The 26,824-nt window shown below is 43.7% G+C and overlaps 1 protein-coding gene across 1 annotated transcript in view; it reads left to right on the top strand.

Annotated features, from left to right (window-relative positions):
• TMEM164 (transmembrane protein 164) overlaps window positions 1-19,609 on the top strand; it is a 47,324-nt gene extending 27,715 nt beyond the window's left edge. Inside the window, exons 4-5 of the mRNA XM_069100425.1 lie at window positions 13,560-13,660; window positions 16,003-19,609. Coding sequence (XP_068956526.1) covers window positions 13,560-13,660; window positions 16,003-16,209 — 308 coding nt within the window. The 3' untranslated portion in view covers window positions 16,210-19,609. The remainder of the gene's footprint in view (window positions 1-13,559; window positions 13,661-16,002) is intronic.
• The last annotated feature ends 7,215 nt before the right edge of the window (window positions 19,610-26,824 follow it).

The raw sequence follows: 26,824 nt of genomic DNA, 5'->3' as shown, positions 1-26,824 counted from the left end.
TAACCAACCTTGAAATACACTGAGCCTGTCTTAGGACAATTATAAACCTGTAATGACTCAAATGAAAGGATATTACATGATGATTGATGGGTTGGCTTAGTGTAGAATGGAAAAGGTGCTACTCTCAAAATGATTTTCCATACATAATGTAACACCAAGAGATTGCTTCACAGAACTGGCTAAAACCATAATCGAATTTATATGGAAAAACAAACAGGCAATTCTCTCCTGGGGCATGCTGAAAAGAAAAACGAATGAAAGTCATCTTGTACTCTCAGGCTTGAAAGCATATTAAAAATTGGTTATCACAAGAAACTATCTGGTACAAGTAAAAAAAGGGAGAATGAAATAGATTGATAGAAGACATGAACTGATGTCCAAGCAAATGGCAGACCACGGGTATTGTTTGATAAGCCTAGAGAAAATAAGGCAGGGGAAAGATTCATTGTTCAACAAAAGGGCAGGAGGAAGGAAATTAGGTGGCAATTTGGTGGGGAAGTGATTTAGATCTTGCACAGTCTACCTCAGAGGCAGCTTGTAATGACCTGAAACATTAAGAAAAAATGATAAAAAAAAGAGATGGAAGAAAATGGAATGAGGTTTGGAGAGGGGAAATAATGTTCTATTCAGCAAATAAAAGGGAATTATTCAGCCAACATAGATGCGCTTGATTACATTAAAATAGAAAATTCTGTGTAATAAAAAAAGCATAATTAAAAAGGAAAAGAACAGACTGGAAAGAAATATTTATGGCAAATATACATGATGCCTGGGTAAGGACAATTATACAGTCTGCTTGTGTCAAAATTAAAAACTTGGCATATACTATTTGTAAAGAACTGCCAAACATTCACAAAGGTAACTTTTTGTCTGCCCTGGATTAATTATCAGAGGATACAAACAAAATGTCAAAAGAAGTCTAGGTTGTTTAAAATAAACAAAGAACCCAAACTCACTGTTTTCCTGATATTAAGCCTCAGTTTACCTGTCTGTGCCTTCCTTGTATTCCTCTTGGTTCTACAGTCTAGGCCCAAACAGAACAGGCCATCACTGTGTAATGGATAAGGTTAGGAGTCAAGACTTAGGTCAAAGCTTAGTCAAGACAAGTCAACTTAGAAGTCAAAAAGACCCAAGTTGAGGAAATTGAGGCAAATAGAGGTTAAGTGATTTGCCCAGGGTCACATAGCTAGAAAATGACTGAGGTCAGATTCAAACTCAAGTCTTCCTGACTCCAGGGTCCCAGTGCTCTATCTACTATGCCACCTAGCTGCCTTTAATAGACCCGGAGTGTTAATTTTTTAAAAAATCTCTTCATAGATGTTCATAGCAGCATTACAAAAAAAAAACCCTGGAGTCAGACTTTTGTTGTTTCGTTGTTTTTCAGTTGTATCTGACCCCATTTGGCATGTCCTTCTCCAGCTCATTTTACAAATGAAGAAACTGAGGCACACAGTGTTAAGTGACTTGCCCAGGATCACACAGCTAGGAAGTGAAATCTATTGATTCTTCCTGACTTCTGGTCTAGTGTTCTATCCACTGCAGCGCCACCTAGCTGCCCTTGTCAAATTAAGTGACATAAAAGGGGAATGGTCAAACCAAGTGAGGGACCGTAATATAATGGAATTCTTTTATGTAAACCAGACTAGCAAATTTGAGGAGTAGTAAAAAAAAATTCTGAAAAGGGCTTTTTGAAATAATGTAACATGAATAAAGCAGAACCGGAAGAACTAGACACACACTAACAACAACAACAACAACTAGTATTTATATAGCACCTACTGTGTGCCAGGCACTGTGGTAAGCACTTGTAGGTGCTCTTATTATCTCCATTTTACAGATGAGGAAACTGAGGCAGGCAGCATGCTTTTCCCTGGGTCACACAGCTAGTAAGTATTTGAGGTGGAATTTGAGTTCAGGTCTTCCTGACTCCACTAGAGCCAGGGCTCTATCCACTGAGCAACTTGACCACCTCTGTATAAGGGGAAGGATGAACAATTTACCTTATCTCTGTCATCAGTTATGGCTCCTAGTTAATGGAATGATGACAACTGAGAGGAAGCTGAAGTGCCCAGGTCTTACTTTGCTTCTGTTTTCTCTGCCAAGGAGCTAGTTAATTGCCTGAGACCAGTTACTAGTTCTCTACAAAGAGCAGAACAAAAAGGACTTAGAGGGAGTTGGTCCCCAGATTGCTGAGGAAATAGGAAGAAAACTGAGTCTTCAGATGCCCTGGCTAGGTTTGAGTCACCCAGACCATGATAGCTGCATCATCAAGTACCCAAGACTTCAGGATGTACCTGCTGAGCCAGATGTATCTGTGCTTTTTGAAAGACCTTGGAGAACAGGAGAGGTACTACAGGGCTGGAGAAGAGTGGGTATTGTCCCTGTTTTCAAAGAAGGGAAGACTTTGATCCCTGGAAAATGCTTATAATGTAGAGACTTTGTGAACATCTCAAAAAGGAAAATTTCAAAGAGCCAGCATGCTTTATTTCCTTTTTTGACAGGACTACTAAATGGGTAGATCAGGAGCACTATAGATAGCTTACCCAGATTTTAGCTGGTATTTGATAAAGGATCCCCTGTTCTTCTTGTGGTAAAGATGGAGTGATGTGGGTAAGATGAGAGTTTAATTAGAAGCATTCAGAACTGATGGGATGCTCAGATACAAAGAGCATCAATGGTTTGATATCGGTGAGGCAGGAGGTGGTGTGCCTCAAGGATCTGTTCAGAGCTGTTTACCATTTTTATCAGTGACTTGGATAAAGGCATAGAAGGTAGACTCTTCAGATTGCCAGACCACACCAAGCTGAGAGTGAGAGCTGACACTGGTTGACAGGAAGTATCCAGAAGGTTGACAGACAAGGTAGAGCACTGGGTTAAATCTAATAAGATGAAATTCATTAGGGATAAATGTACAGTCTTATGGTGTGTTCAAGAAATCATTTTTGTAAGTATGATGTGGGGAGGCCTGCTGAGACAACAGCTGGTCTGAAAGAGCTCTGGGGGTCTTACAGGTTCTAAAAAAGTCATCAGTGTAGCATTTGTTGTTCGGTGGCCAAAAAGTGAATGCTATCTATGGCTGCATTAAGACGTCCAAGGAGGGCAGCTAGGTGGCACTACAGTGGATAGAGCACTGGTCTTAAAGCCAAGAAGACTCATCTTCCTGAATTCAAATCTGGTCTCAGGCAGTTACTGGCTGTGTGATATTGGGCAAATCACTTCACCCTGTTAACCTCATCTGTAAAATGAACTGGAGAAGAAAATGACAAAACCACTCCAATATCTTTGCCAACAAAACCCCAAATGGAATTACAAAGAGTTGGACATGACTGAAAAAAGATTGAATAACAACAGAACTGATGAAATTTGGGGAATGATTAACTGTGTGGGGTGATCAAGAAGTAGAGATGACAATGTCTCAGAAGTTCTAAAATTGACAGATTGACCAACAATCTGAAAATTTGACACCCCTTTGCCTTTCTGGTCTTATTGAATATAATGGCCAAAACAGATTATTTGAAAGGCACTGATGTGCTCAGTCCTCCCTTCCTCCCATGCAAATGCCATGCCTTTTTTCCATATACCTGGAATTTCTTCCTTTCCCTTTCTGTATCTGTTGAATTTTCTGCTCATTCTTTAATAGATAAGAAGGCCACCTCTTACATTATGTTTTCCTTGGTATATATCCCCCTCCTCCTCTCCCCACCCCAATGAGTAATGATCTTCCCTCTTGCATTTTCTCTCGCACCATTCTCCAATGTCATATCATGGAATATTGTGTAGTATCTGTGTGGATGTCTGGCTTGTCCCCAAGATCTCCAGAAGGGCTAAGACTGTGTCATATTGAAAGTAGGTGTCTCCCTGGACATCTAACACATGATAGTTGCTTAGTAAATATTTGTAATCATGGATTAAGGACCTCAGAGGTCCTTATTTTACAGATGAGGAGACTGAGGCCCAGGGAGGAGAAGGGGCATGCCTCACATCACAAAGCTAGTTGAGTGTCAGAGGCACTCTCTGCAGCCCATGGCCTCAGTGTGAGGGACTGATCGTACATTGGAAGGAGTTCTGCCCAAGGAGTCAGAAGCCTTTGATGGGAGTTGTTAAGCCTGTGACCTTAGGCACATTTCTTATCTGTACAATTTGGATAGTAAATACAGGGCTGCCATGAGAATCGAAAGGGATGGGAACTATAAAGCCCCCATGTAAGTTGCCATCATGACTGTTATTAAGATAATTATCTCTGCAGGAGAGAGCCTTGTGTTTTGCCTTTGGTGATGATGGCTGGAAGCCTACTGAGCCTTCACAGGCAGGTTGGGCTATGTGTTTCTTGGGGTAGGAATCATATGATCCAAGCATGTCTAAGAGGGAAGGATCCAATCCCTCATTTTAAGTCATCACAAACTGCACTCTGTAGAAGGTAAGGGTCACACAGACTGGGTAAAGGTCCAGGTTCAATTATACAAGCAAATTTATGTTCCTTATTTTCTAGGGGAGCAGCTAGGTGGCACTGTAGTGGATAAATTGCTGGCCTTGAAATCAGGAAAACTCATGAGTTTGAATCCTGCCTCAGATACTTACTAGCTGTGTGAACCTATGCTTCAACCTGTTTGCCTCAGTTTCCTTATCTGTAAAATGAGCTGGAGAAGGAAGTGGCAAACCACTCCTGTATCTTTGCCAAGAACATAAAGAGCCAGACACAATTGAAATGACTGAACAACAGCTTTCTAGGAGATTAAATGCTGGATATTTTTGTTTTTGTGGCAGAGGGAACCAACCTGTGATGTCATTGATATAGGGGAGGAAAATGCCTTATCCCAATGAAGGTGGGTGTCTTCTCCGCAATTTAGTCACACAGTTTGTGTCAGATGAGGGGATTGTGGATTAGAGGTCAACTATCTAGTCAACAAGTGCTTACTATATCAGGTCCTGTGCTAAGCAAATAAAGGTAAAAAAAAAAAAAAGAAAAAGCAGTCCTTGCCTTCAAGGAGTTCCCAGTCTAATGAGGAAACAACATATGAATAACTATGTACATTTAGTCTACACAAAAGGCATTCTCAGAAGAAAAGGACTAGAGTGGGGAGACGGGAGGGGTTTTTAAATTTATTTTTTATAAAATTATTTATTTCTAGTTTTCAACATTAACTTCCATAAGTTTTAAAATTTTCTCCCCCTCCCTACCCAAGATGGCTTGCAATCAGATATGGGCTCTACACATACATTCCTATTAAACACATTAATCATGTTGCATAGAAGAATTAGATGGGAGGGTTTTTGAACTGAGCACTGAAGGAAGCCTGGGGAAGTTAAGAGGTAGAGGGAATGGGGCAGATCATTTCATGCATTAGGCACAGCCAAGGTAAAAGTGTGGAGATGGTAGATGGAGTGTTGTGAGTATCAGCAAAGAGACCGGTATAGATGATTTGTAGAATGTGTATCTTTTAGACACTGTGATTTTGAGATCTCAAGGACAAGCTGACAGCAAGAGTAGAGTTCCAGGAGAAAGATAAATAGATTTGTCAGTTATCTGCTTAGAGATTATATTTGAACCCATGGGAGCTGATAAGATCTCCCAGAGAGTGAGTATTTTTCAAATATCTTTTCTTCCTTTTTTTTGTCCTCCCCCCCCCCCCCACATCGGCTAGGTCCAGCATGTATATTTCATTCTGTGCCACTAGTATGGCTCTTCTTGTTCAGGAAGTGGGTGGTCAGTGCTTCCTCATTGGTCCTGTGGCATCATAGTTGGTCATTGCCTTGATCAGATTCTCAAGTCTTTCAGGATTGTCTTTACAACATTGTAGTCATTAGGTTACTGCTTACTTCCCTCTGCCTCAGTTTGTACAAGTCCTCCTAGATTTCATTTTAATTCATCCCTTTTGTCATTTCCTAAGGTGCAATAATATTCCATCACCTTCATATGCCATAATTTGATCAGCCATTCCCCAATGGGAACCTCTTTAGTTTCCAATTCTTTGCCACTCCCAGAAAAACTGCTACATGTATTTGTGTCTATATGGGTCCTTTTCCTCTTTCTTTGGTCTCTTGGGATTTAGGCCTGGTCATGGTATCCACCCAACCTCCCATATCCTTCCTTACATACCCTTTTCAGAATGTTTGGCAGAGAACATTGATTATGCAATTATGTACCCAAACCGTGTCCCAAGTAGGCCTGTGGAGACCAGCGGTCTGCCTTGACATCTTGTCAGTGACTAGCAGGAGAAGGGGTAGCTATTTTTAGAATGAGGTAGATGGAGATACCATGGGTTCTGTCTTACCAGGACTGGGCTTTTTCAAAGGGCATGGGAAGCTAATTAGCAAAGCAGGTTAGATGGGTTGAAAGCACAGGATATATTTGAGGGAAGGACCTGCCAGAAAACCCTTGATAGTAACTTAATGTTTCAGCACTTCTGCCCCTCCCATGGGTCCTGGAACATTTACAGCTTAAGTCTTATCTGGCTCTGCCTGAGCCTGGTCGTTCTCAACGAGTCAAGCCTAGAACCTCATTTCTCCTTCACTGTAGAGTGCGCTATTTCTTGGATTGGTGGCCTGCTGGAATTCCTTGGTCAACTGATGGGGAGATAATCCAAGGAAGAGAAATGGTTTTTTTGAAGCAATCCCAGTGACCCTTGTGGATAATCCACTGGAAATAATATGTGAATTATTAAATTATTTATTGGATTTATTAAATAAAATGTGGATAATCTACATGGACTTTTCCTCGCAGGGCCTCAGTCTTTCTATAGGAAGAAGGGAGAGAATAGGGATACATTAAGCACCTACTACTGTGTTCCAGGCACTGTGCTAAGCACTTTACACAAATATGATCTCATTTGATCTCCACAACACCTGGGAGGTAGCTGTTATTATGATTCCCCAATTTATAGTTGAAGAAACTGAAGGCAATAAAGTGATTTGTCCAGCAACACCTAAGTGTCTGAGGATAGATTTGAACTCAGGTCTTCCTGACTGTAGGTCCAGTAATCTATCCACTGCAGCACCACCTAGTTTCCCAGCTAGGATGGGTACAGAAATTCACAGAGATATACTAAAGGGAAGGAAGGATTAGTATGGAGCTTCTTATAGGCTCCTACAGCTACGCCATCTAGCTCAACCCCCTTCATTTTACAGAGGGGAAAACTGAGACCCAGGAAGGGATGAAGTGACGCATCCATGGTCACATGAATAAGAAATATGAGGTGAAAATTGAACCCAGCTTCTCTGATCCAGTCATCCTTTAACTTGCCTACTTCTTGCTGGTGATGGTATAAAAAAAGTGGGTCCTCCCTCACTAAAATAAAATTGGTCCTTGAGGCCATATTGGAACTCTTGTCACTATGTGGGTAGGCCTGTCCTTTCCCACACCTTCCCCCTACTCTCTGTTCCTCTCCCTCCCCAGACAATCTCTGGATGCTCACTGATTGTTCCACTCTTGGATACTCCCAGAACCTCCTTTTTCCCAACTCAGGATGCCAACTCTGCTTCATTCTGACTCAGAGACTATGATCAGGGCTTCAAGATACTTTAGGATGGGTGCCTGCTCAAACCCAACCTTTTAAACCACCACAGGAGGCCTTAGCCTAGGCTGGCTTTTTTTTTTAATGTTTTATTAACTTCTGATTTACGTCATTCGTTTCCGCCAGATTTTGAGTTTATAAATTTTCTCCCTGTTTTTCCCGTACCCACCGCCCCAAAATAGCAGTCCCACAGGATATCCCCTCCTCCAATCTGCTCTCTCCCATATTTTCTCCCATACCCCTTTCAACTTTTCCAGTGGATCTCTATGCCTCAGTGCCTGTATATCTTATTTCCCAATTACATGTAAGATGATATTAATAATAGTATATATAAACACACACACACACACACACACATATATATACATATATATTTGAATATTTGCTTTTAAAACTTTCAATTCCAGATTCATTCCCTTCCTTCCTTGTCACCCACCCTTACTGGGAAGATAAGCAGTTCAGTATAGGTTGTACATGTGTGGCTAATGCAAAACAATAACATAGTAGGTATATTGTAAAAGAATGACTATATTTCTCTCCCTCCTATCCCACCTCCCACTTGTTCTATTCTCTACTTTGATCCCGTCCCTTTTCAAAAGTGGGTGCTTCCAACTTCCCTCCCCCCCAGCCTGCCCTCACATCATCCCCCCTCTCATCTCCTTCCCTCCTACTCTCCTGGAGGGTGAGATACCCTATTTAGTGTATATTTCATTCCCTTCTCAAGCCAAATTCAATGGGAATAAGGTTGACCCATTCCCTTTTGCCTTCCTATTCTTCCCCTCCATTGTGACCATCTTCCCTTGCGTCTTCTGTATGAGATAGTTTACCCCAATCTGTCTCTCCCCATATCCTCTCATTATATTCCTCTCACCTCTTAATTTCACCTTTTAAGTATCATCCCTTCCTGTTAAATTGGTCCTGTGCCCCTATCTATGTATACCTATAAACTTATATACACACATTCACATATGTATTCATATGCCCATATACCCTCATATGTAGACATATATGTATATGTATATATATACATATATATATATATATATTTCTAATCCCTTCAACTACTGAGAAAAGTTTCCTAAGTTACAATTTTTGTTTTTCCATGTAGGAATGTTAATAGTTCAACTTTGATAAGTTCCTTATGATTTCTTTTCCCTGTTTACCTTATCTTGCTTCTCTTGCCTCTTGTATCTGAATGTCAAATTTTCTATTCAACTCTGTTTTTTTTTTCAGCAAGAATGCTTGAAAGTCCTCTATTCTACTGAATGACCATATTTTCCCCTGAACCATGATACTCAGTTTTGCTGGGTAGGTGACTCTTGGTTTTAATCCCAGCTCCTTTGACCTCCGGAATATCATATTCCAAGCCCTTCGATCCCTCAGTGTAGAAGCTGCAAGATCCTGTGTTATCCTGATTGTGTTTCCACAATATTTAAATTGTTTCTTCCTGGCTGCTTGTAATATTCTCTCCTTAATCTGGGAATTCTGGAACATGGCTATAATATTCCTAGGAGTTTTCTTTTTGGGATCTTTTTCAGGAGGTGATCAGTGGATTCTTTCAACCTCTATTTTGCCCTCTGGTACTAAAACATCAGGACAGTTTTCTTTGAGAACTTCCTGGAGGATGATTTCTAGGTTCTTACTTTGGTCATGGCTTTCAGGTAGTCCAATAATTTTTAAATTATCTCTCCTGGATCTGTTTTCCAGGTCAGTGGTTTTTCCCATGAGATAGTTCACATTGCCTTCTGTTCTTTCATTTGTTAGGATCTGTTTAACAGCATCTTGATTTCTCATAAAGTCATTAGCTTCCATTTGCTCCAATCTAATTCTGAAGCAATGATTCTTCTCAGTGAGCTTTTGATATTCTTTTTCCATCTGGCAAATTTGGCTTTTTAAGGTATTCTTCTCGTCATTGCTTTTTTGAGCCTCTTTTGCCATTTGAGTCAGTCTGTTTTTTAAGGTATTATTTTCCTCAGTCAGGCTGTTGACTCTTGTTTTGTAATTATCTTGCATTGTTCTCATTTCTCTTCCCAATTTTCCTCCACTTCTCTTATCTGCTTCTTAAGGTCCTCTATGGCCTGTAACCAGCTTGTATTTTCATTTGAAGCTTTTGGTGTAGGAGTTCTGACTTCACTGTTTTCCTCCTGTTCCATGCTTTGCTCCTTTTTGTCCCCAAAATAGGAGTGTAATGTTGGAATCTTTTGTCTGCTTTGTTTCCTTTGCCTGGTCATGTCTCCCCTCAGTCACTTGACCCCTGGGATTTTTGCCACAGTAAGACTCTGCCACCAGACAGGGGAGCTTTCGTCCCAAACGCTGGGGTTTTTTCAGTTTCCGGAGGTATTAGATGGGTGCCATCTCTGAGGCCTCCACACGCCCTGGCAAGCTGGACACACACCCCAGGACCTCCACCCCAGACTGCAATCCAGATCCAAGAAGGTTAAAGCAATAGCGATTACCCCTCAGACTGGTGCTTGGTCCCCCTTGGTCCAGGAGATGAAGCTGCCAGGTGGAGCTGGCTAGCTGTGCGTGCATCTCAGTGGCTTCTTACTATGGGGGCAAAAGCCATGCACTCCCACCTACTGGTCCCAAAGTCCAGACTGTACTGACCTCTCACTTTGTCCTTTGCATCTATGTGTTAAATCTGGAAACAGCCACAGCTGCTGCTGATCTGGAGTCCCTCAGGCCAGTGGATGGTCAGGCCCGCCCTGGGGCTAAAGCCTCAGCATTGGGCTGGGCTTGGCTCCCAGAGCACTGCACTGGCCGATTCCTGCCATCCTGCCAGGCTGTCCTCAGAGGGAGGTTAGCTTTTCTGTGTCATTTTGTGGGTTCTGCAGCTCTAAAGTTTGTTTAGAGTCCTCTTTTACATGGATTGGGGAGGGTGGAAGCCTGAGCAGCGGGAAGGTCCTGCTTCTACTCCGCCATCTTGGCTCCGCGCCCCCCCCCCCCCCAGGCTGGCTCTTGAATGAGACACTTATACCATGGAATCTAGGTGAAGGAAGGGAATTTTGCTATAAACCCTACTAATTCCTTCCTTTTGCAGTAACCAAGAAAATTGGAGGGGAAAGGGAGAAGAAGGTTTGGTGTTGTCTGTAGGGCAGCTTGAACCAGCTTAATATGTAATTGGGAAATATTTAACAAAATAAATAAAAAATACAAGAAAACATAGGATACTATTATTTCTCTTTTTGTTGTTGCTTTTTGGAGGGCAATTGGGGTTAAGTGATTTGCCCAAGGTCACACAACTAGTTTTTGTGTTAAGTGTCTGAGGTCAGATTTGAACTCAGGTCCTCCTGACTCCAGGGCCAGTGCTCTACTCACTGCGCCACCTAGCTACCCTTGATACTATTACTTCTCTTTTTTTTTTTTAAAGCAATTGGCGTTAAGTAACTTGCTCAAGGTTACACGGCCAGGTGTTTCTGGGTGGGTGCTAAGTATCTGAGCCCGGATTTGATCCCCAGGTCATCCCGACACTGGAGCCTGTGCTCTTACTCACTGTGCTACCTGGCTGCCCCGATACTATTACTTCTTAAAGCTAAGTCAATCAGTGGCCCACAGTGGTTTCTTCTGTATGACTTCAGTTTGATCCCATTGGTTTCCAGGGCGCTCCACTTCGTTTTCTTTTTATTGTTGTTGTTTGTTTGTTTGGTTTAGGTTTTTTTTTTTTTTTTGGCTTTTTGGTGGGGGGAGGGCAGGGCAATTGGGGTTAAGTGACTTGCCCAAGGTCACATGGCTAGTAAGTGTGTCAAGTCTCTGAGACAGGATTTGAACTCAGGTCCTCCTGACTCCAGGGCCAGTGCTATATTCACTTCACCACCTAGCCGCCCCTAGGGTACTCCACTTCAGCCCAAAGCCCCAACATGTCTTTTATTAGGCATTTGTTAGGATATGGAGCTCCTGACCCTATTGGGATTCTCCAAGCATAGAAAAAGAAGCAATTTATTGGGAGATAGTACCCAGGTCAACAAGATCCTGGGTCATGCCTCACTTCTGACACTTACTGGCTGGGTATAAGGAACACTGAACAGGTCATTGAACCAGGAATTCTCTCACCCTTTTGGGTGTCATGGATTCCTTTTGGCCACCTGGGAATGTCTAAGGACCCCTTATCAGAATTACATTTTTAAATGCTTAAAAAAATACCTAAGATTACAAAGAAGACCAATTATATTGAAACAGAGTTGTCAAAGTATTTCTTTTAAAAACTTCCTGACCCTCAGTTAAGATCCCTACCCTAAAGCTCTAATTATAGAGAAAATGCTGCCCTCTGCTGGTATGAGGAGTTTCCTCTTCCCTCTAGAGTCCTCTAGACCAGGAGTGGGGAACCTGTGGCCTCAAGGCCACATGCAGCCCTCTAGGTCCTTAAGTGTGGCCCTTTGATGGAATCCAGGCTTTACAGAATGAATTTCCTTATATCCAAACCCCTTGACTGAATCCAACCCTCACAGAAGTCAAAGTACTTGAGGTACTTGAGGACCTAGAGGACCACATGTGGTCTTGAGGCAGGTTCCCCACCCCTGTTCTAGACCAGTGAATTCACAGGTTCAGTGCCTATATCTCTCAAATGTAAATAGTGGAAACAAAACCTTAATGTGACAGAATTGTATCATTAAACACTGACTGTTCTTCAAAGAAAAACAACCTGTACATAAGAGAAAGCCCCTTTTTTCATTCCTTTTTTTTTGTAATTTCAGTTGCATTATTTTTAATACTTTTTGGTTATCAGTTCATAATAGAAAAATAAAGTATCAGGGCAGCCAGGTGGCGCAGTGAGTAAGAGCACTGGCCTCAGTGCTGGGAGACCCGGGATTGGTTCCGGCCTCAGATACTCGGCACCCACACAAAAATAACTGGCCATGTAACCTTGAGAAAGTTATTTAACCCCAATTGCTTTAAAAAAAAAAGAAAAGAAAAATAAAGTATCTGCTTTCATCAAATAGTTTTTCCTTGGCACTTAAGGCTTAGCTGGGATCCAGAATCTTTCATTTCCCTTCTATATTTTTTTCTCCCCCAATTTTAAGAGCATGTCACACTTTGCCCAGAATTTCCTCTCTTCTCCCATCCACTTTAGGCAGGAATGGACCCTCTCTGCCACCTTCCCCTCCATCAAGTGGGATTTGAACTCATATCCTCTGATTTCAAGGTCAATCATCTTTTGATCTACCTACTTCCTGCCGGGGATGGTGGAAAAAATGGATCCTCCCTCACTAGAGTAAAGATGGTTCCCATCTCTTCCACCCCAGAATCAGCTTCTCCCCCCACTTCCAGTACCAGCACCCAGGATCCCAGTAACAGGGCATCTAAATTTGGGATCCATTTTGTTGGAGCTGGAACAGGAACTCAGGTCTGCAGGTGTGAGGTTGCCCTACTTTTTTTTTGGAGTGAAAATGGGGTTGATTAGAGGGAGGTGACAGTACAGCCAGGCCCCAGTGAGTACAGTAAATTCCTCTGAAGTGGTGCATCACACTATTTAGTTATGATTATATAAAATATGGTCATTGGTTCCAACCCACTGCATGGCGGGATGCTCCAGCTACTAGTCCAGAGGTCCCATCACCCTTGACATATGTGTAAAAAAAAATCCCCTCTAGGGGCCGCTAGGTGGCGCTGGAGTGAATAGAGCACCAGCCCTGGAGTCAGGAGGACTTGAGTTCAAATCCGGCCTCAGACACTTAACACTTACTAGCCATGTGACCTTGGGCAAGTCACTTAACCCCAATTGCCCTGCCCTCCCCCCTCCAAAAGAAGCAATAATAATAATGATGATGATGATAACAATACCAGCTACCAGTCACATAGTGCCTACTATGTTCCAGGTGCTGTGCTAAGTGCTTTACAAATATCTGATCCTTACAACAACCTGGGAGATGGGTACTCTTATGATCCCCATTTTACAGGTGAGGAATCTGAGGCAGACAGAGGGGCAGTGACTTGACTCATAAGGCAGCAGGAATGCACCTCTCAAATGGGCCACATAGGGTTGGTTCCATTCGCCACTGAGCTGCAAAAGTCTTCCTTGGATTGGTCTCACCAGATTCATTTCTCATACAGGTGTCTACACTCCCGAGCCACTCTCCAATTTTTGGTGGGCCCTCCTGGCAACTGGCCTAATGTTCTTCTATCATTTCAGCATCTTACAGTTCCTGGGTCTGGTGAGTGTCCCAATGTCCTTTACCCCCAAATGATGGTTCCTCTCAAAGCACTGTACTCCTTTTTTCCCAGGACTTCATGTGTAAGGCCTTGTTCAAGTCTGAGAAGCCAACTAATTAATGCTGGCCCCTCCAGAGGGTTCAGAAGTCTTAATTCATGATTAGTTTTCAAGTCACTCACTTATCCACAGTCCTTGGCCCAGTGGATCTGGAGTTAGGGAAGTCACATCAAGTCAAGAAGGATTTAGCAAGGTACCAAACTAAGCACTAATGGAGGGAGCTGAAGAGATATGGGAAGGAGACCTGCAGATGGTATCTAGAGAATGGAAGATGGACTTGTCTGGGTCCTTTCTCAAAATGGAGGCTTTAGGAATCGATTACCAATGGGACAGGGTGAGGAGAAAAGGCAGCAAACAATTTCAAAGACTTAATAACTATGATCAATGCAATTACCAATCCTGATTCCAGAGGACTTATGATGAAGTATATTACTCACTTCCTGACAGAGGTGATAGACACAGGATGCAGAATCAGGCATATATTTTTTGGACATTGTCAATATGGAAATTTGATTTGATTCTGCTGTATTTGTGTGTGTGTGTGTGTTGGGGTTGGTGAAAAGAAGAGAAATAGGTTTTTATTCACTAAAAAAATGAAAAACATAATAAGCATGCTATGCATTATGAAGTTCAGGGCAGAAGAACTGCAAAAATCCACAGGTGGGCTTAAATCCCACCTTAGACAGTAGCTGCTTGACCCTGGACAAGTCACTTAATCTCTTCTGCCTCAGTTTCTTCATCTGTGAAAGGCAATACTACCCATGGTACATAGCTCCCAGGGTTGTCAATTGGTCCAAATGAGGTAATGTATGGAAAGCAAACTCAAACAGGCAATACAAATGTTATTTATTTGGCCTATGGCCCCAAGGAGGTCAAAGACAGAAACGATAATAATAATAGTTAACATTTCCGTAGTCTGTTGAGATTTGTGTAGTGTTTTTACTTTATATTCTCTCATTTGATCCTCACAACAGCCCGACTGTGGGAGGGAGGGGCTGTTATTATCCCCATTTTACAGGTGGGGAACTGAGGCAGGTAGAGGTGAAGTGACTTGTCCAGGGTCACACAACCAGTAAGTATCTGAGGTAGGATTTGAACCCTGGTCTTCCCAACTCCAGGTCCATTGCTCTATTCACTGTACCACCAAGCTATTTCTCACATAGCAGCCTTTTCAGCAGTAGCAAAAGACTAAGAACAAAGTGGATGCCTATCCACTAGGGCAGGGGTGGAGAACCGGTGGCCTTGAGACCACATGTGGCCCTCTAGGTCCTCAAGTGTGACCCTTTGACTGAATCCAAATTTCACAGAACAAATCCTTGCACTTTAGGTCCTCAAGTGCAGCCCTTTGGAATCATCAGAGGGCTGAAATTGAGGGCCTAAAAGGCCATATGTGGCCTCGAGGCCAAAGGTTCCCCAGCCCTGCACTAGGGAATGGCAAAACAAACTGTGGCCTGGAAACATATTAGAACACTGTAGTGTGGTAAGAACCAATGAATAAGAGGAATTCAGAAAAACATGGGAGGATTTGTATGAATGGAGGTGGAATAAAAAATCAGAAGTAATAACACAGTACACACACTAACTACACTGATGTAAATGAAAGCAACATTATCAGGCATACACGATTAAACTGATTCCAATGACTCATCTTGATCCTGGACAACTGATAGACAAGCACACTGTCTTCCTCTTAATAATAATAGAAGTGGGGGGTGGCTAGGTATTGCAGTGAATAGAGCACCAGCCCTAGAATCAGGAGGACCTGAGTTCAAATGTGGCTTCAGACACTTAATACACTAGCCCTGTGACTTTAGGCAAGTCACTTAACCCCAATTGCCCTCCAAAAAGCTAAATAAATAAATATAAATAAATAATGAAAATTAAAAAATCATAATAGAAGTGGGGGACTTTGGATGCAGACTATTGTATATACTATGGTTGTTTATTAAATAGTTTTGTTTCAGTGTTTTCCTTTGTTATGAGAGTAGGTTGGGTGGAGTAGAAGGGAAGGGATAAATTGAGAAATGATTGTGGTGCTCCCCTCCAAAAGAAGTCAGTAAAACCTCTCATGACTTTTTCCTGTCCTTGGGGAGATTAGATATCCTATCTATCCAATCAGGGCAGAAAGAATGAGTTATGAATGTAAAGTCAGCTGCACATTACAGAACTTTGGGATCCAACCTGACATTGCTTGAGCAAAGCTCTCTGGCTCCCTGGCTTTGAGTGAGTGCTTGGGCCTGAGGCCCCCATAGGTGAGTACCCATTGTCCCTCTTTTGTTCCCACAGGCCACTGAAGTAAATCTGAACAACATGCTATGCCCAGCTATTTCTGATCCATTCTATGGCCCCTGGTACCGGATCTGGGCCTCAGGCCACCAGACCCTCATGACCATGACCCATGGCAAGCTGATCATTCTGCTTGCCTCCACTGCCAGGCCCATGTTCAAGTACCTGCTGGATTTGCTCCACCTTCCAACCAAGAAAATTGACTGAAGAGTTTGCTCTCCCCACTTGGAGAAAGCTCCTTTCTTGATGACATCAGGAAGGGGGCATTGTGTGTATTGTGTTTCTTTCTCTTCCTGTCCCCCTGCCCTCCCTCATGGCTTAGGCTGCTCACAGAGCCTGAAGCCATGCCCCCCTGGGCCCATTTCTCTTTCCCCCCCTCCTGGTGGCCTTACCTGGGGGGGGGGGTGGCAGCTGATCTTCTCTTCATGAGGAAGGAAGGTGCTATAGCAGCAAAACCAGGAAAACATGTTTCCACTGCCAGGGACCCCCAAGCCTGTCCTCTTCTGTTAGCACAGCCCCCACCATGGGCCCATACCTCATCTCTGTACCAGCAGTGAGCCCAGGGGATCGGGGAAGGGGAAGTTCCCAAAATCCCAAAGTAGGCCCTTTGGGGGGTGGGGGGGAAGGGACTGGGAGTGGGAGGGCACAGGGAGGATGAGAGGATACAGTTAGGTTTTTTTTTGGGGGGGTGGTTTAGGGAGCAGTATGACCCTAGGTAAATCATTCCTCTAGGATTCAGTTATTCTCTGTAAAATTAAGGGATTGAACTAGAATGCTTTTGAGTTCCCTTATTATTCTAAATCTCTGATTTTATGGTCCTTTTGTGGGACCCTGGGCAAGTCATTTCCTGTTCTTGGGCCTATTTCCTCCTTTGAAAAATGAGGGGTGGGGAGGAGGTTGCCATCAGTGGCCTCCAAGTGTCATAGACTGGGAAAGCCCCTCGCCCCTCCCATTGCCATCAAGATAGAGACCTCCATGTAAATGCTGACTGTAAATAAGCTAGTCAATTAGCTATTGTGCCACAGAATCTGAAGAGCACAAAGAATGCTGGGATTCCAGAAGCCTTGGAGCTTTAAACAAGTGAATATTTCAAGGAAAAGTGGCCCCAGAAACCTTGATTATGTGAGAGGCTGGCACATCACGTGGCCCAGCAGACAGTTTGAAGAACTGGGTTTCAATCCTGCCTCAGATATGTATTAGTTATAGGAGACCCTGGGCAAGTCATTTCATCTCTGTTTCCTTATTTCTAAAATGGAATTCTAATAGCACCTACTTGCCAAAGTCGTTGGGAGGCTAGGATGGGATAATATAGGGAAAGTGCTATTATTATCCATAATTTGGCCAGCATGAAGAGCCCTGATGATTTTGTAGGATGCCCACTCGGGTGTCCAGGAATTTTTCAAGGTGGAGCACTTCCCGGTCGTGTTTTCTGGGACCATATCCCTCATCATTGGCCCACTTGGTGTTGAGTGGTTTCTTGGGAGTGTTGGCTTGTTTTGTACCATCCACACACTCCCTGGCTCGAGACCATGGTTGGCATGAGCTGCAGGGGAAGGTAACATCCATTGCTTGGGTGTGGTCAACTCGGCTGCAGATGTATCTCAGGAAAGAAGGTTGTGATTGAACATTCTGTGGCTCCCCATTCAAACCAAAATAATTTAGTTAGCAAAGGGGGAAGACCCTTGAAGGAGTTTCTCCTGACTATCTGTCCTTCAGGACATTCTCTATAGCCTATCATAATTCTAGTGTGTTTACCATTGTGGGTATTAATGAAAGAGAAAGCAGTAATGGAGGAAAAGCTTGCATGTGTCTAAGCTCAGCCTTCTAGGTAGAGACAGCACTTTTTTTGCATAAATATGCATTCTGGGTGAGCACCCATTGTTCCTGCAGGCAGTTGAGGTCTTGGATGGTTCTCCATGCTCCTCGTATCTCCCCCAGCTTTCCTGACAGTGCCAAGATAACTCTCGAACCCTTGTGTCTGAGTTCACACGTGCCATTTGATGGTCCTTGTTCATCGATATGTGGGGAAAGTGTGTACAGGTGGGAAGGGAGGCTGCTTCCTTCTGACCAGTCAGCACCAAGGCCAAAAGCCCCAGGTATGGTTGGCCGGAGTTGGTGGTGTGTGAGGAGCTCACAGCTGAGCTGGGGCAGTGTGCGATCCTTTGCACAGGGAGGAATGAGCAAGTTCACAAAGGTCACCAATGATATCCCCTTCCCCACCCCATGCCCTCTGCAGCTGGGTGGGCCAGGGACCTCAGTGGAACTGGGAACTTGGACCAGATAATTGAATTCCGTTTGTTATAGCCAAAATCAGGGTTTTGCTTACCTCTGATGGTTGATAATCCTGGGATTGATAAACTGGGACCCTTCCCCATGATTAGGGTGATCTGTGGTCAGCCCTGCACTGGAAGTGAGCTGGCTCGCTCACTCAGGGCTTCTTTTCCCCAGCCCCTCCTCCCACCCCCTTCAGTTTCACAAGATGGGCTTGTGTTTTCCTTTATGAGTTGGAGATTTTCAGATTGCTTTTTCTTAAAAGAGGTGAAGGGATGTTAGTGTTGCATAGTGGTTACTGTTAGGTTGACCTGGACACAAGCGCCACTTCTGATATATGATGGCTGTGAGACCCTGGGTCAGTCACTTCTCTCTCTGCTCCAAGATTGTAAAGTTGGTTTGGGGAAAACCAAATCAGAATAATGATCCCTGAGAGGTAGAGTGTACAGTGGGAAGGGAGCTAGATTGGGAGTCAGAGGACCTGGGTTCAAACCCAGGCTTTACCACTTCTCTGTGACCCAAGCCATGCTCTAAGTCTTCTAAATTTCAGAGTGGGTGCTAAGCTGAATGGGCAGAGGGACTTTCCCCTCCAGAGAATTACTGGTAGATTTGTGGCCCAAACCAAATCCTGTGTGGGCCGCAAAACCAGAAGGCAGGATGGTGCTGGGTCAACCAGGAGAGTAAGCCTGGTCACGGTGGGTCGGGACATAGCTCCTTGCCAGCTGCATGCTCTGAAGCTGCAGGCCCCAGACAGGAAGAAAATACCCACTCCTTATTTGTTCTTCTTGGCAGTGACATAGTCCCACACACAGGCATGTAGCTCCTGGCTCAGCTAGGGTCATCACAGACCAAGCTTTTTGGAAAATGCGTGTCCCCGCACCTCGCTTTCCTTTACTGAATATGAGAGCAAGCAATGCCAAGTCCTTCCCTGCCCATCCCAGAAGCAGGGCTCTACAGGGCACTCAACAGCCGCAGACGGCGCTGTCTTTGCAGCGGCACTCCCAGTATTTCATAACCTGCAGGACAAGCGAACAGCGTTGACCCCGCTGGACTGGCCTTCAGCGACTCCCTCCAGCCCTTCCTTCACCTACCTTTTGGAACTTAAGTTGCTGTTGTTGTCATTGTTTTCGTAAAAGTGTTTTGTTCTCTCAAGTTTTGTAGCCTTTGGACCCTGCTTGGAATGGGGCCTCTCAGGTCATTCTTTTGCAGTAATTAGACTTGTAGCCTTGGCTATTTCTGTTTCTGAAGCTCCCTGAGTGAGGTGGGGCCTTCACTAGGGGATCTATTGTGCAAATGTTTTGTAGGGTGACATCATTAAATGATTTATGAGAACCCAGCTGTGTCTGCTTCATTTCTGGGCCTTGAAAGTGGGAGAGATGGCATGAGGGGGAGGAAAGAGCCCAAGGACTTGGTCCTTGGCCCTTGAACACTCACAACCTCTCTGGTTTCCTTGCCTGTAAAATGAAAATGATAATGGCAAGAAAATCTAAGAAAGTGTTTTAGAAGCAAAGCATAATGTAAATACCAACTCTTACCAGCTTTTCCAAAAATCTGTGTTCTTTGGTGGCTGGGAATGCTCCCAATGGCACAGATTGGAATTTCTCTGTGTGGTATGTAGACCTGTTGACTGGTGACTGGCCAGGTAAGGTCTTAGGCTAGTCCTTGGATGAAAGATGTAGCCTGCCATCAAACCCATGCCTGAAGCCTTGACAGCTGGCAAGATTTCCCAGAGTTTACTCAGGTTACCCTCCCACACCACAAAGAGGCATTTTGCTCAGGGCATCTAGGTGGTGCAGTGAATGAAGCACCAGCCCTGGAGTCAGGAGGACCCGAGTTCAAATATGGCCTCAGACACTTGATTCTTACTAGCTGTGTGACCCTGGGCAAGTCACATCACCCTGTGTGCCTCAGTTTCCTCATCTGTAAAATGAGCCGGAGAAGGAAATGGCAAATTACTCCAGTATCTCTGCCAAGCAAGCTCCAAATGGGGTTATGAAGAATCAGACAAGACTGAAAAAATGACTCAAGAAAAATTAGAAAGAAGGAAAAGGAATCCCTTATCCCTCCTGACAGATTAAACATTTTTTTTCCAAGTACAATACTTCCATATTTCTCCAGTACAATGCTGGGTACACAGTAGGAATCAACTAATACTTGTTTTAATTCAGTTGAAACTTTTCCAGTCACATTTATGAACTCCAAGTAGGCTGCAAACCCCTAAAGACTGCCTAGTCTTTTCATGGGCCTCCCAGGAAATACTTGGGACTCCAGCATTTGTTTCTAGGTAACCCTAGAGGGCCTCACACAGGGCTGGCACAACCTTCTTTCCTAAGCAGGCTCTGTTCACCCACCCTGAACTTCCTTATGATTTGTTTTTAAAACTTTGAGTTCCAAATTCTCTCTTTCCCATTGAGAAGGCAAGCAATTCAATATAGGTTACACATGTGTAGTCATGTAAAACATATCCATAATAGTCATGTTATGAAAGAAAACAGAAAAAAAACAAGAAAAATAAAATTTTTAAGAGTATGCTTCAATCTGTATTCAGACACCATCAGTTCTTTCTCTGGGGACCAATAGTGTTTTTCATCCAAAGTACTTCAGAGCTGTCTTGGATCATTGTATTGCTGAGAACAGATCATCTTATAATGATGCTGTTATTTTGTACACAGAACACTTCACTTTGCATCAGTTCATGTAAGTCTTCCCAGGTTTTTCTGAAAGCATCAGGCTTATCATTTCTTATAGTACAAATAGTATTCCATTGTAATCACCATAATCACATACTACAACTTTTTCAGCCATTCCCCACTTGATGGGCATCCCCTCAATTTCTAATTCTTTGCCTCTAAGGAGAAGCGTTTACTACTCCCCTGGCCTATGCTCTGGTCTGTGAGAGACCACAAACACTCTTTTCTGCCTTGGGATTGTGAGGAGGGTCCTGCCTCCATGGTGGCCACAAGCTCTGGTGTGCTAGTGCTCGTCTCCACCCTGGCACTGCCACCGAAGCCTGGGACCAGGATCCAAGTATGGGCAAACAACAGAGTGCTGCCTCAGTGCTAGCGAAGAGACCTCTGTAATATTCCACCCGCTTGTTCGACCCCCTCACTGTCTGTGGGCTGAGAGCTCCTGAAGCAGCCAGTGCCACTGCTAATCCAGTGATCCCAAGGCCTGCTCTGGATTGCTGGGGCCTGGACCATGCTGGGCTGCACTCCTGTCTCACCCAAGTCTGACAGATCCTTCCTCCTGACCTTCTAAGTTTTCCTTGGCATCTGTGGGCCCAGAGGTCTGGAAACCACCAGTGCTGCCACTGATTCAATTGCCTTGAGGCCTGATCTGGGTTTGCCCAGGTCAGGTCTGTGCTGGCACATTTTGCCCTGGACTGTGCTCTTCCCTCACACTGGTGCAACAGACCTTTCCTACTGGCCTTCCAGGCTGGAAATTTGTTCCACTCTGTCTTTTTGTGATTTCTGCTGCTCTAGAATTTTAGTCTTTTTTTTTTTACATGCATTTAGAGGAGTCTGGGGGTGATCTTAGGCAAGTCCACCTCCCGTTCCTTACTGTTCTATGCTGTCACATTCCCCTGCCTCCACCCCCAAACCCTCTCCCCTGTGGGTCTCACTTTTCTCATATCTAAGATAAAGGATTAGACTAGAGGCTCTCTAAGGGTTCCATCAACCAATACATTTGTTAAGCAAAAGTTGTGCGCTAAGGGCTGGGTATACAAAGGCAAAAGTGAAACAGTTCCTGCCCTCAGGGAACATATAGTCTAATCAATCAATAAATGTTTAGGACCTTCTATTTTAACACCACAGGGCAGTCCTGCAGTGGATAGAGCACTTGCCCTGGAGTCAGGAGGACCTGAGTTCAAATCCAGCCTCAGATACTTACTAGCTGTGTAATCCTGGGTAAGTCAGTGTTTGCCTCAGTTTCCCTCTCCAAATGAGCTGGAGAAGGAAATGGCAAACCATTCCAGTATCTTTACCAAGAAAACCTCACATGGGGTCACGAAGAGTTGGACAACAACATTTAACTTCGAGCAATGTGGGACGTACTAGGGAGACTAATCGTTCCTGGTCTCAAGGACCTTTCTGTGAAGTGTTCTGTTTTCAGCACAATGCCTTGCTTCATTAAGGGGTAGGGACTGGGCCTGTGATTTGCTTGGCATAGGGAACTTCCAGGAGAGGAAACTTCTTTCACCAATGCAAGGGGTGCTTCTTTGACATTTATAACCTTGAAGACTTGCCTAGATGTGCATCGAGGGATTATGCCTTGCCAGGGGCCCAGAGCTAATGTGTGCAAGGGGTGGGACTTGAATCCAGGTCTTCCTGACTCTATCCATACCAAGAGCTGTCAAATACACACTCTTGAACCAGATTAAAATGTAGTTGGGAAATATTTAACAAAATAAGTAAAAACACAATAAAACATAGACAATGTTAACATGTGGTTTTTCTAAATCAACATGTGGCCTGTAGTGGCCCTCATTACTATTTGAGTTTGACATCACTGCACTACACCATGATGCCTGTTTTGCTTAATAAATAGCTGCTTGGCTATTGATTTGAATCGACTACAAAGCAAATGTTAGGGATCAGAAAGTTAGTTTCTAGGGAGTTTGCAAGTCATTGCTAGCATTTGTACTAACAGCAGAGATTCCCTTGGGCAAATCCTTTTCCCTCTTTGGGCCTCAGTTTCCCCTCATGCAAAAGGGGAGGATTATACTCCGAGGTTCCCTTATGACTGGCTCCAAGCTTTTGTTTAGAACAGAAATGAAAGGCAGTGTGGTGTAGGTGGAAGGATTACTGGAATCAGAGGACCTGGGTTCCAATCCTGGCTTTGCCACTTATTACATGTGACCTTGGGCAAGTCACTTCCCTCTCTCAAGTTACCTTACCTATAAAATAAGGAGATTGGACTAGATGATCTCCCTAAAGGTTTCTTCCAGCTATGGCTCAATCACTTTTTTTTTGCTTTTTGGAGGGCAGTTGGGGTCAAGTTATTTGCCCAAGGTTCCCCGGCTAGTTTTTGTGTTAAGTGTCCGAGGTCAGATTTGAACTCAGATCCTCCTGATTTCAGGGCTGGTGCTCTATTCACTGTGCCACCTAGCCACCACTATGGTTCTATCATCTGATGAGTCCTAAATGAATTGGATGGTTAAATAGCAGCTTCATCATCTGATATTCAAGAAACTGATTTGATCACCTGCCTTAAATAACTGTGTTTAAATGGAGAGTGTACTGATCAAAGTAAAAAAAAATTAGTTGTTAAGTGTAACAGTGACTCTGGACCTCATGTTCAGGCCATTGGTCAGGCTGGTGAGCAGCCCTGATGGCTAAAACCTGGCTCAAAGCTGGCATTAACTTTGTCAAGGTGGCCAGTGCCCAGAGATGCTGAGAAAGTTTAATGTCCAGTGGGTAAACCTCCATTTGGAATCTCCAGCAGCAAAGGATAAAGTATAAGGAATTCTGCTTGCTTCAATTCAATTCAACAATAGACTGCAGGCACTTTGGAAGCACATAATGTGCTATGGGATACTCTCTAGCACAATGAATTGGTGAAACACATATTGAGGGCAGTGCTAGTGCAGATTTGAAGTCAGAGACAGGCCCTGCATTCAGAGAGCTTAGTTTAGTAGGGAGGGTAAGACAAGGACATACAAATTAGGACACAAGATGAATGTGGAAGGGAAACAGAAAGAGTTGGGGAAGTTTTGAGGGAGAGCACTCTTTGCTTTATGTGGACCACCAGGTGGCGCCATAATGCACAAAATGCCCAATGTTGGAAACTGAAGTTCTGTTATTCAGTCAAGTCTGACTCTTCATGATCCCATTTGGGGTTTGCTTGGCAAAAATAGTACAGTGGTCTGCCATTGACCTGAATTCAAATCCTACCTCAGACATTTACTAGCTATGTGACCCTGGATAAGTCACTTATGAGCCTTTGCTTCATTCCCTCATCTGTAAATGAGGATAATAATAGCACCTATGTTCCAAGGTTGTGAGGATCCAGTGAAATACCATTTGTAAAGTGCTTGGCACATAGTAGGTGTTTCATAAATCCTTGTTTCCTTCCTCCCTTATGTAGGGAAGGCTTCATGGAAGAGGTGACCCTGAATTGGACTTTGAACAGTAGGAAAGGTTTTGAAAGATTGGTGACAGACTGGTTAGGTGGCGCAGTGAATAGAGCACGGGACCCTGAAGCCAGGAAGACCTGAGATCAAATACGGCCTCAGACACTTAACACTTGCTAACCGTGTGACCTTGGGGAAGTCACTTAACCTCAACTGCCCTGCATTCCCACCTCAGAAAAAAAATAAGATTAGTGATGGACTGAGTAAAGACACAAAGGTGAGAAAGTAGGCCTTAACTTAGGACAAGAAAGGGGAAGTCACTTGCAATAAGATACTAGCTAAGAGGTAAACTGGGCCAGATTAGAGGGGACTTTCATGCTCTGCCATAAAGTTTTTTTTAAATTCATTTTGTTAAATATCTTCCAAATACATGTAAAATAAATTTTCACATTCATTTTTTTAAATTTGGAATTTCAAACTCCCCTCTCCTACCCCTGGAGAAGGCAAGAAATATATCGACTATACATATGAAGTTCTACAAAACACATTTCTGTATTAGCCGTGTTTTGCTGCATGCTTTTATTTGGGACATGGTGGGGAGCTATCAGAAAGTATCAGAAGCAGTTAAGTGACCTAAACAGACCAGTGTGTTAGAAAGATACTATGGGAAAGGCACCATGATGATTGAACGGAGGAAGGAAGGAATGAAAAATACCATTGAAAGCTTTATGACATGGAAACTCTCACCAATCAGGAGTACAGGGCCCCAGTGGGAGGTTGAGGCTTCAGTAGGAAGATGATTAGAGCAACAGCATGCTTGGGTCTGGATGGGGGATAGATATGGAGACTGGCTGGAAAGAATGCCTATGGAATTGTTTTTCCATTTGTCTGACTAGTGACCCCATTTGGAGTTTTCTTGGCCAAGATACTGGAGTGGTTTGCCATTTCCTTCTTCAGCTCATTTTATAGATGAGGAAACTGAGGCAAACAGGGTGAAGGGTCACATAGATTGTAAGTGTCTGAGGCTGGATTAGAACTCAGGTCCTCCAGACTCCAGGCCCAGTGCTCTATCCATTGTACCTTCTAGCTGCCCACTGCATTATTCTATTTGCATTACATATATATGTTCATGTCTTCCCCAATAGAATGTAAGCTTTTTGAGGGCAGGTGCAGTTTCATTTTTGTCTCTGATTCTTCATCACTTGTTTTCTAGTAGTTATATAGTCATTATACTTTTTTTTTTTTGCTTTTTGGAGGGCAATTGGGGTTAAGTGACTTGCCCAAGGTCACATGGCTAGTGTGTCAAGTGTCTGAGGTTAGATTTGAACACAGGTCCTCCTGACTCCAGGGCTGGTGCTCTATTCATTGCACCCCTATACCTTAACATACAACTTATTTAACCATTCACTCCCCACCCTGTTGTTGGACAAACTCGGGCTAGCTTTTTGCAATTACCTATGTTACTGCTAGGAAAAATCTTTAGCCCAATCACTTTAAAAATGACATGTTAAGGGTATCTTCTCAACAATGGACTGATAAGGTAAAAAGACATTAAATTATTATAAGGTTAAAGGGAATTACTGTTTTTGCAACTTTTGTTGCATACTTCCAGATTGTTTCTAAAAAGATTTTCTGAGTTTGCCATTCCACCAGCAATGATTCATCCCAGGCAATGGGTTAGGGACTGGAGTATGAAGACAAAAGTGAAACAATCCTTACCGCCAAGTAGGGGTAAGCAGGGTGGTACGCAAAAGCATTAACTCTAGAGTCTGAGGATCTGGGTTCGAATGCCACCTCTGATACCTACTACCCATAGCCTTACACAAGTCCCTTTCTCTCCCTGGGCCTCAGTTTCCTCCTTTGTAAAAGTGAGGGAGTTGGACTAGCTGGCTTCTGAGGTTCCTTCCAACTCTAGATTGAGTGACCTTAGACAACTCCCCCTCCTCAGGCCTCACTTTCCTCCTGTGTAAAATAAAGAGGGTAGGACTTTGGGTCCCTTTAAGCTCTAGAACTTGGATCATTCTACTGGGGAAAAGGGCAAATTTGTACACAGAAAGGGTTATACAAAATCGATATTGTTTTTGAAAAGCTGGGGAGGGGCCCTAGCAGTTGAGGAAATGGAGGTTGGCTTTTGCTACAGGAGGTGGCATTTGAGTTGCGCTTGGAAGGCAGGGATTCTAAGGTTTAGGTCAGGAGGTACAGGGGCAGCAAAGGAGCAGAGACAGGAGGGAGAGTATCCTGTATGGGGAAGACCAGGGAGGTCAGTTTGGCTGGGATGAGAGTGTGTGGAGAGAGATGTGCAATTAAGCCAGAGAGGGAGGTTGGAGGCAGATTGGGAGACAAAAATCATAGGACTTTATATTGAATCTTAGAAGAAAGAACTGGGGATGTGCTTTAGGAATCACTTAGGCAGCTAGGCAGAGAATGGAAAGGAATGGAGAAGGGAGCAACCCAAGGCAGGAAGAAAGGCCAATGGGA

The sequence above is a fragment of the Petaurus breviceps genome, unplaced genomic scaffold (assembly GCF_028583685.1).
Source record: "Petaurus breviceps papuanus isolate PSGF00001 unplaced genomic scaffold, PetGlider_PUasm1.0 400, whole genome shotgun sequence".
Lineage (NCBI taxonomy): Eukaryota > Metazoa > Chordata > Mammalia > Diprotodontia > Petauridae > Petaurus > Petaurus breviceps.
Note: the sequence above shows the minus strand (reverse complement) of the source record. Positions and strands in the feature narration are given on the sequence as shown.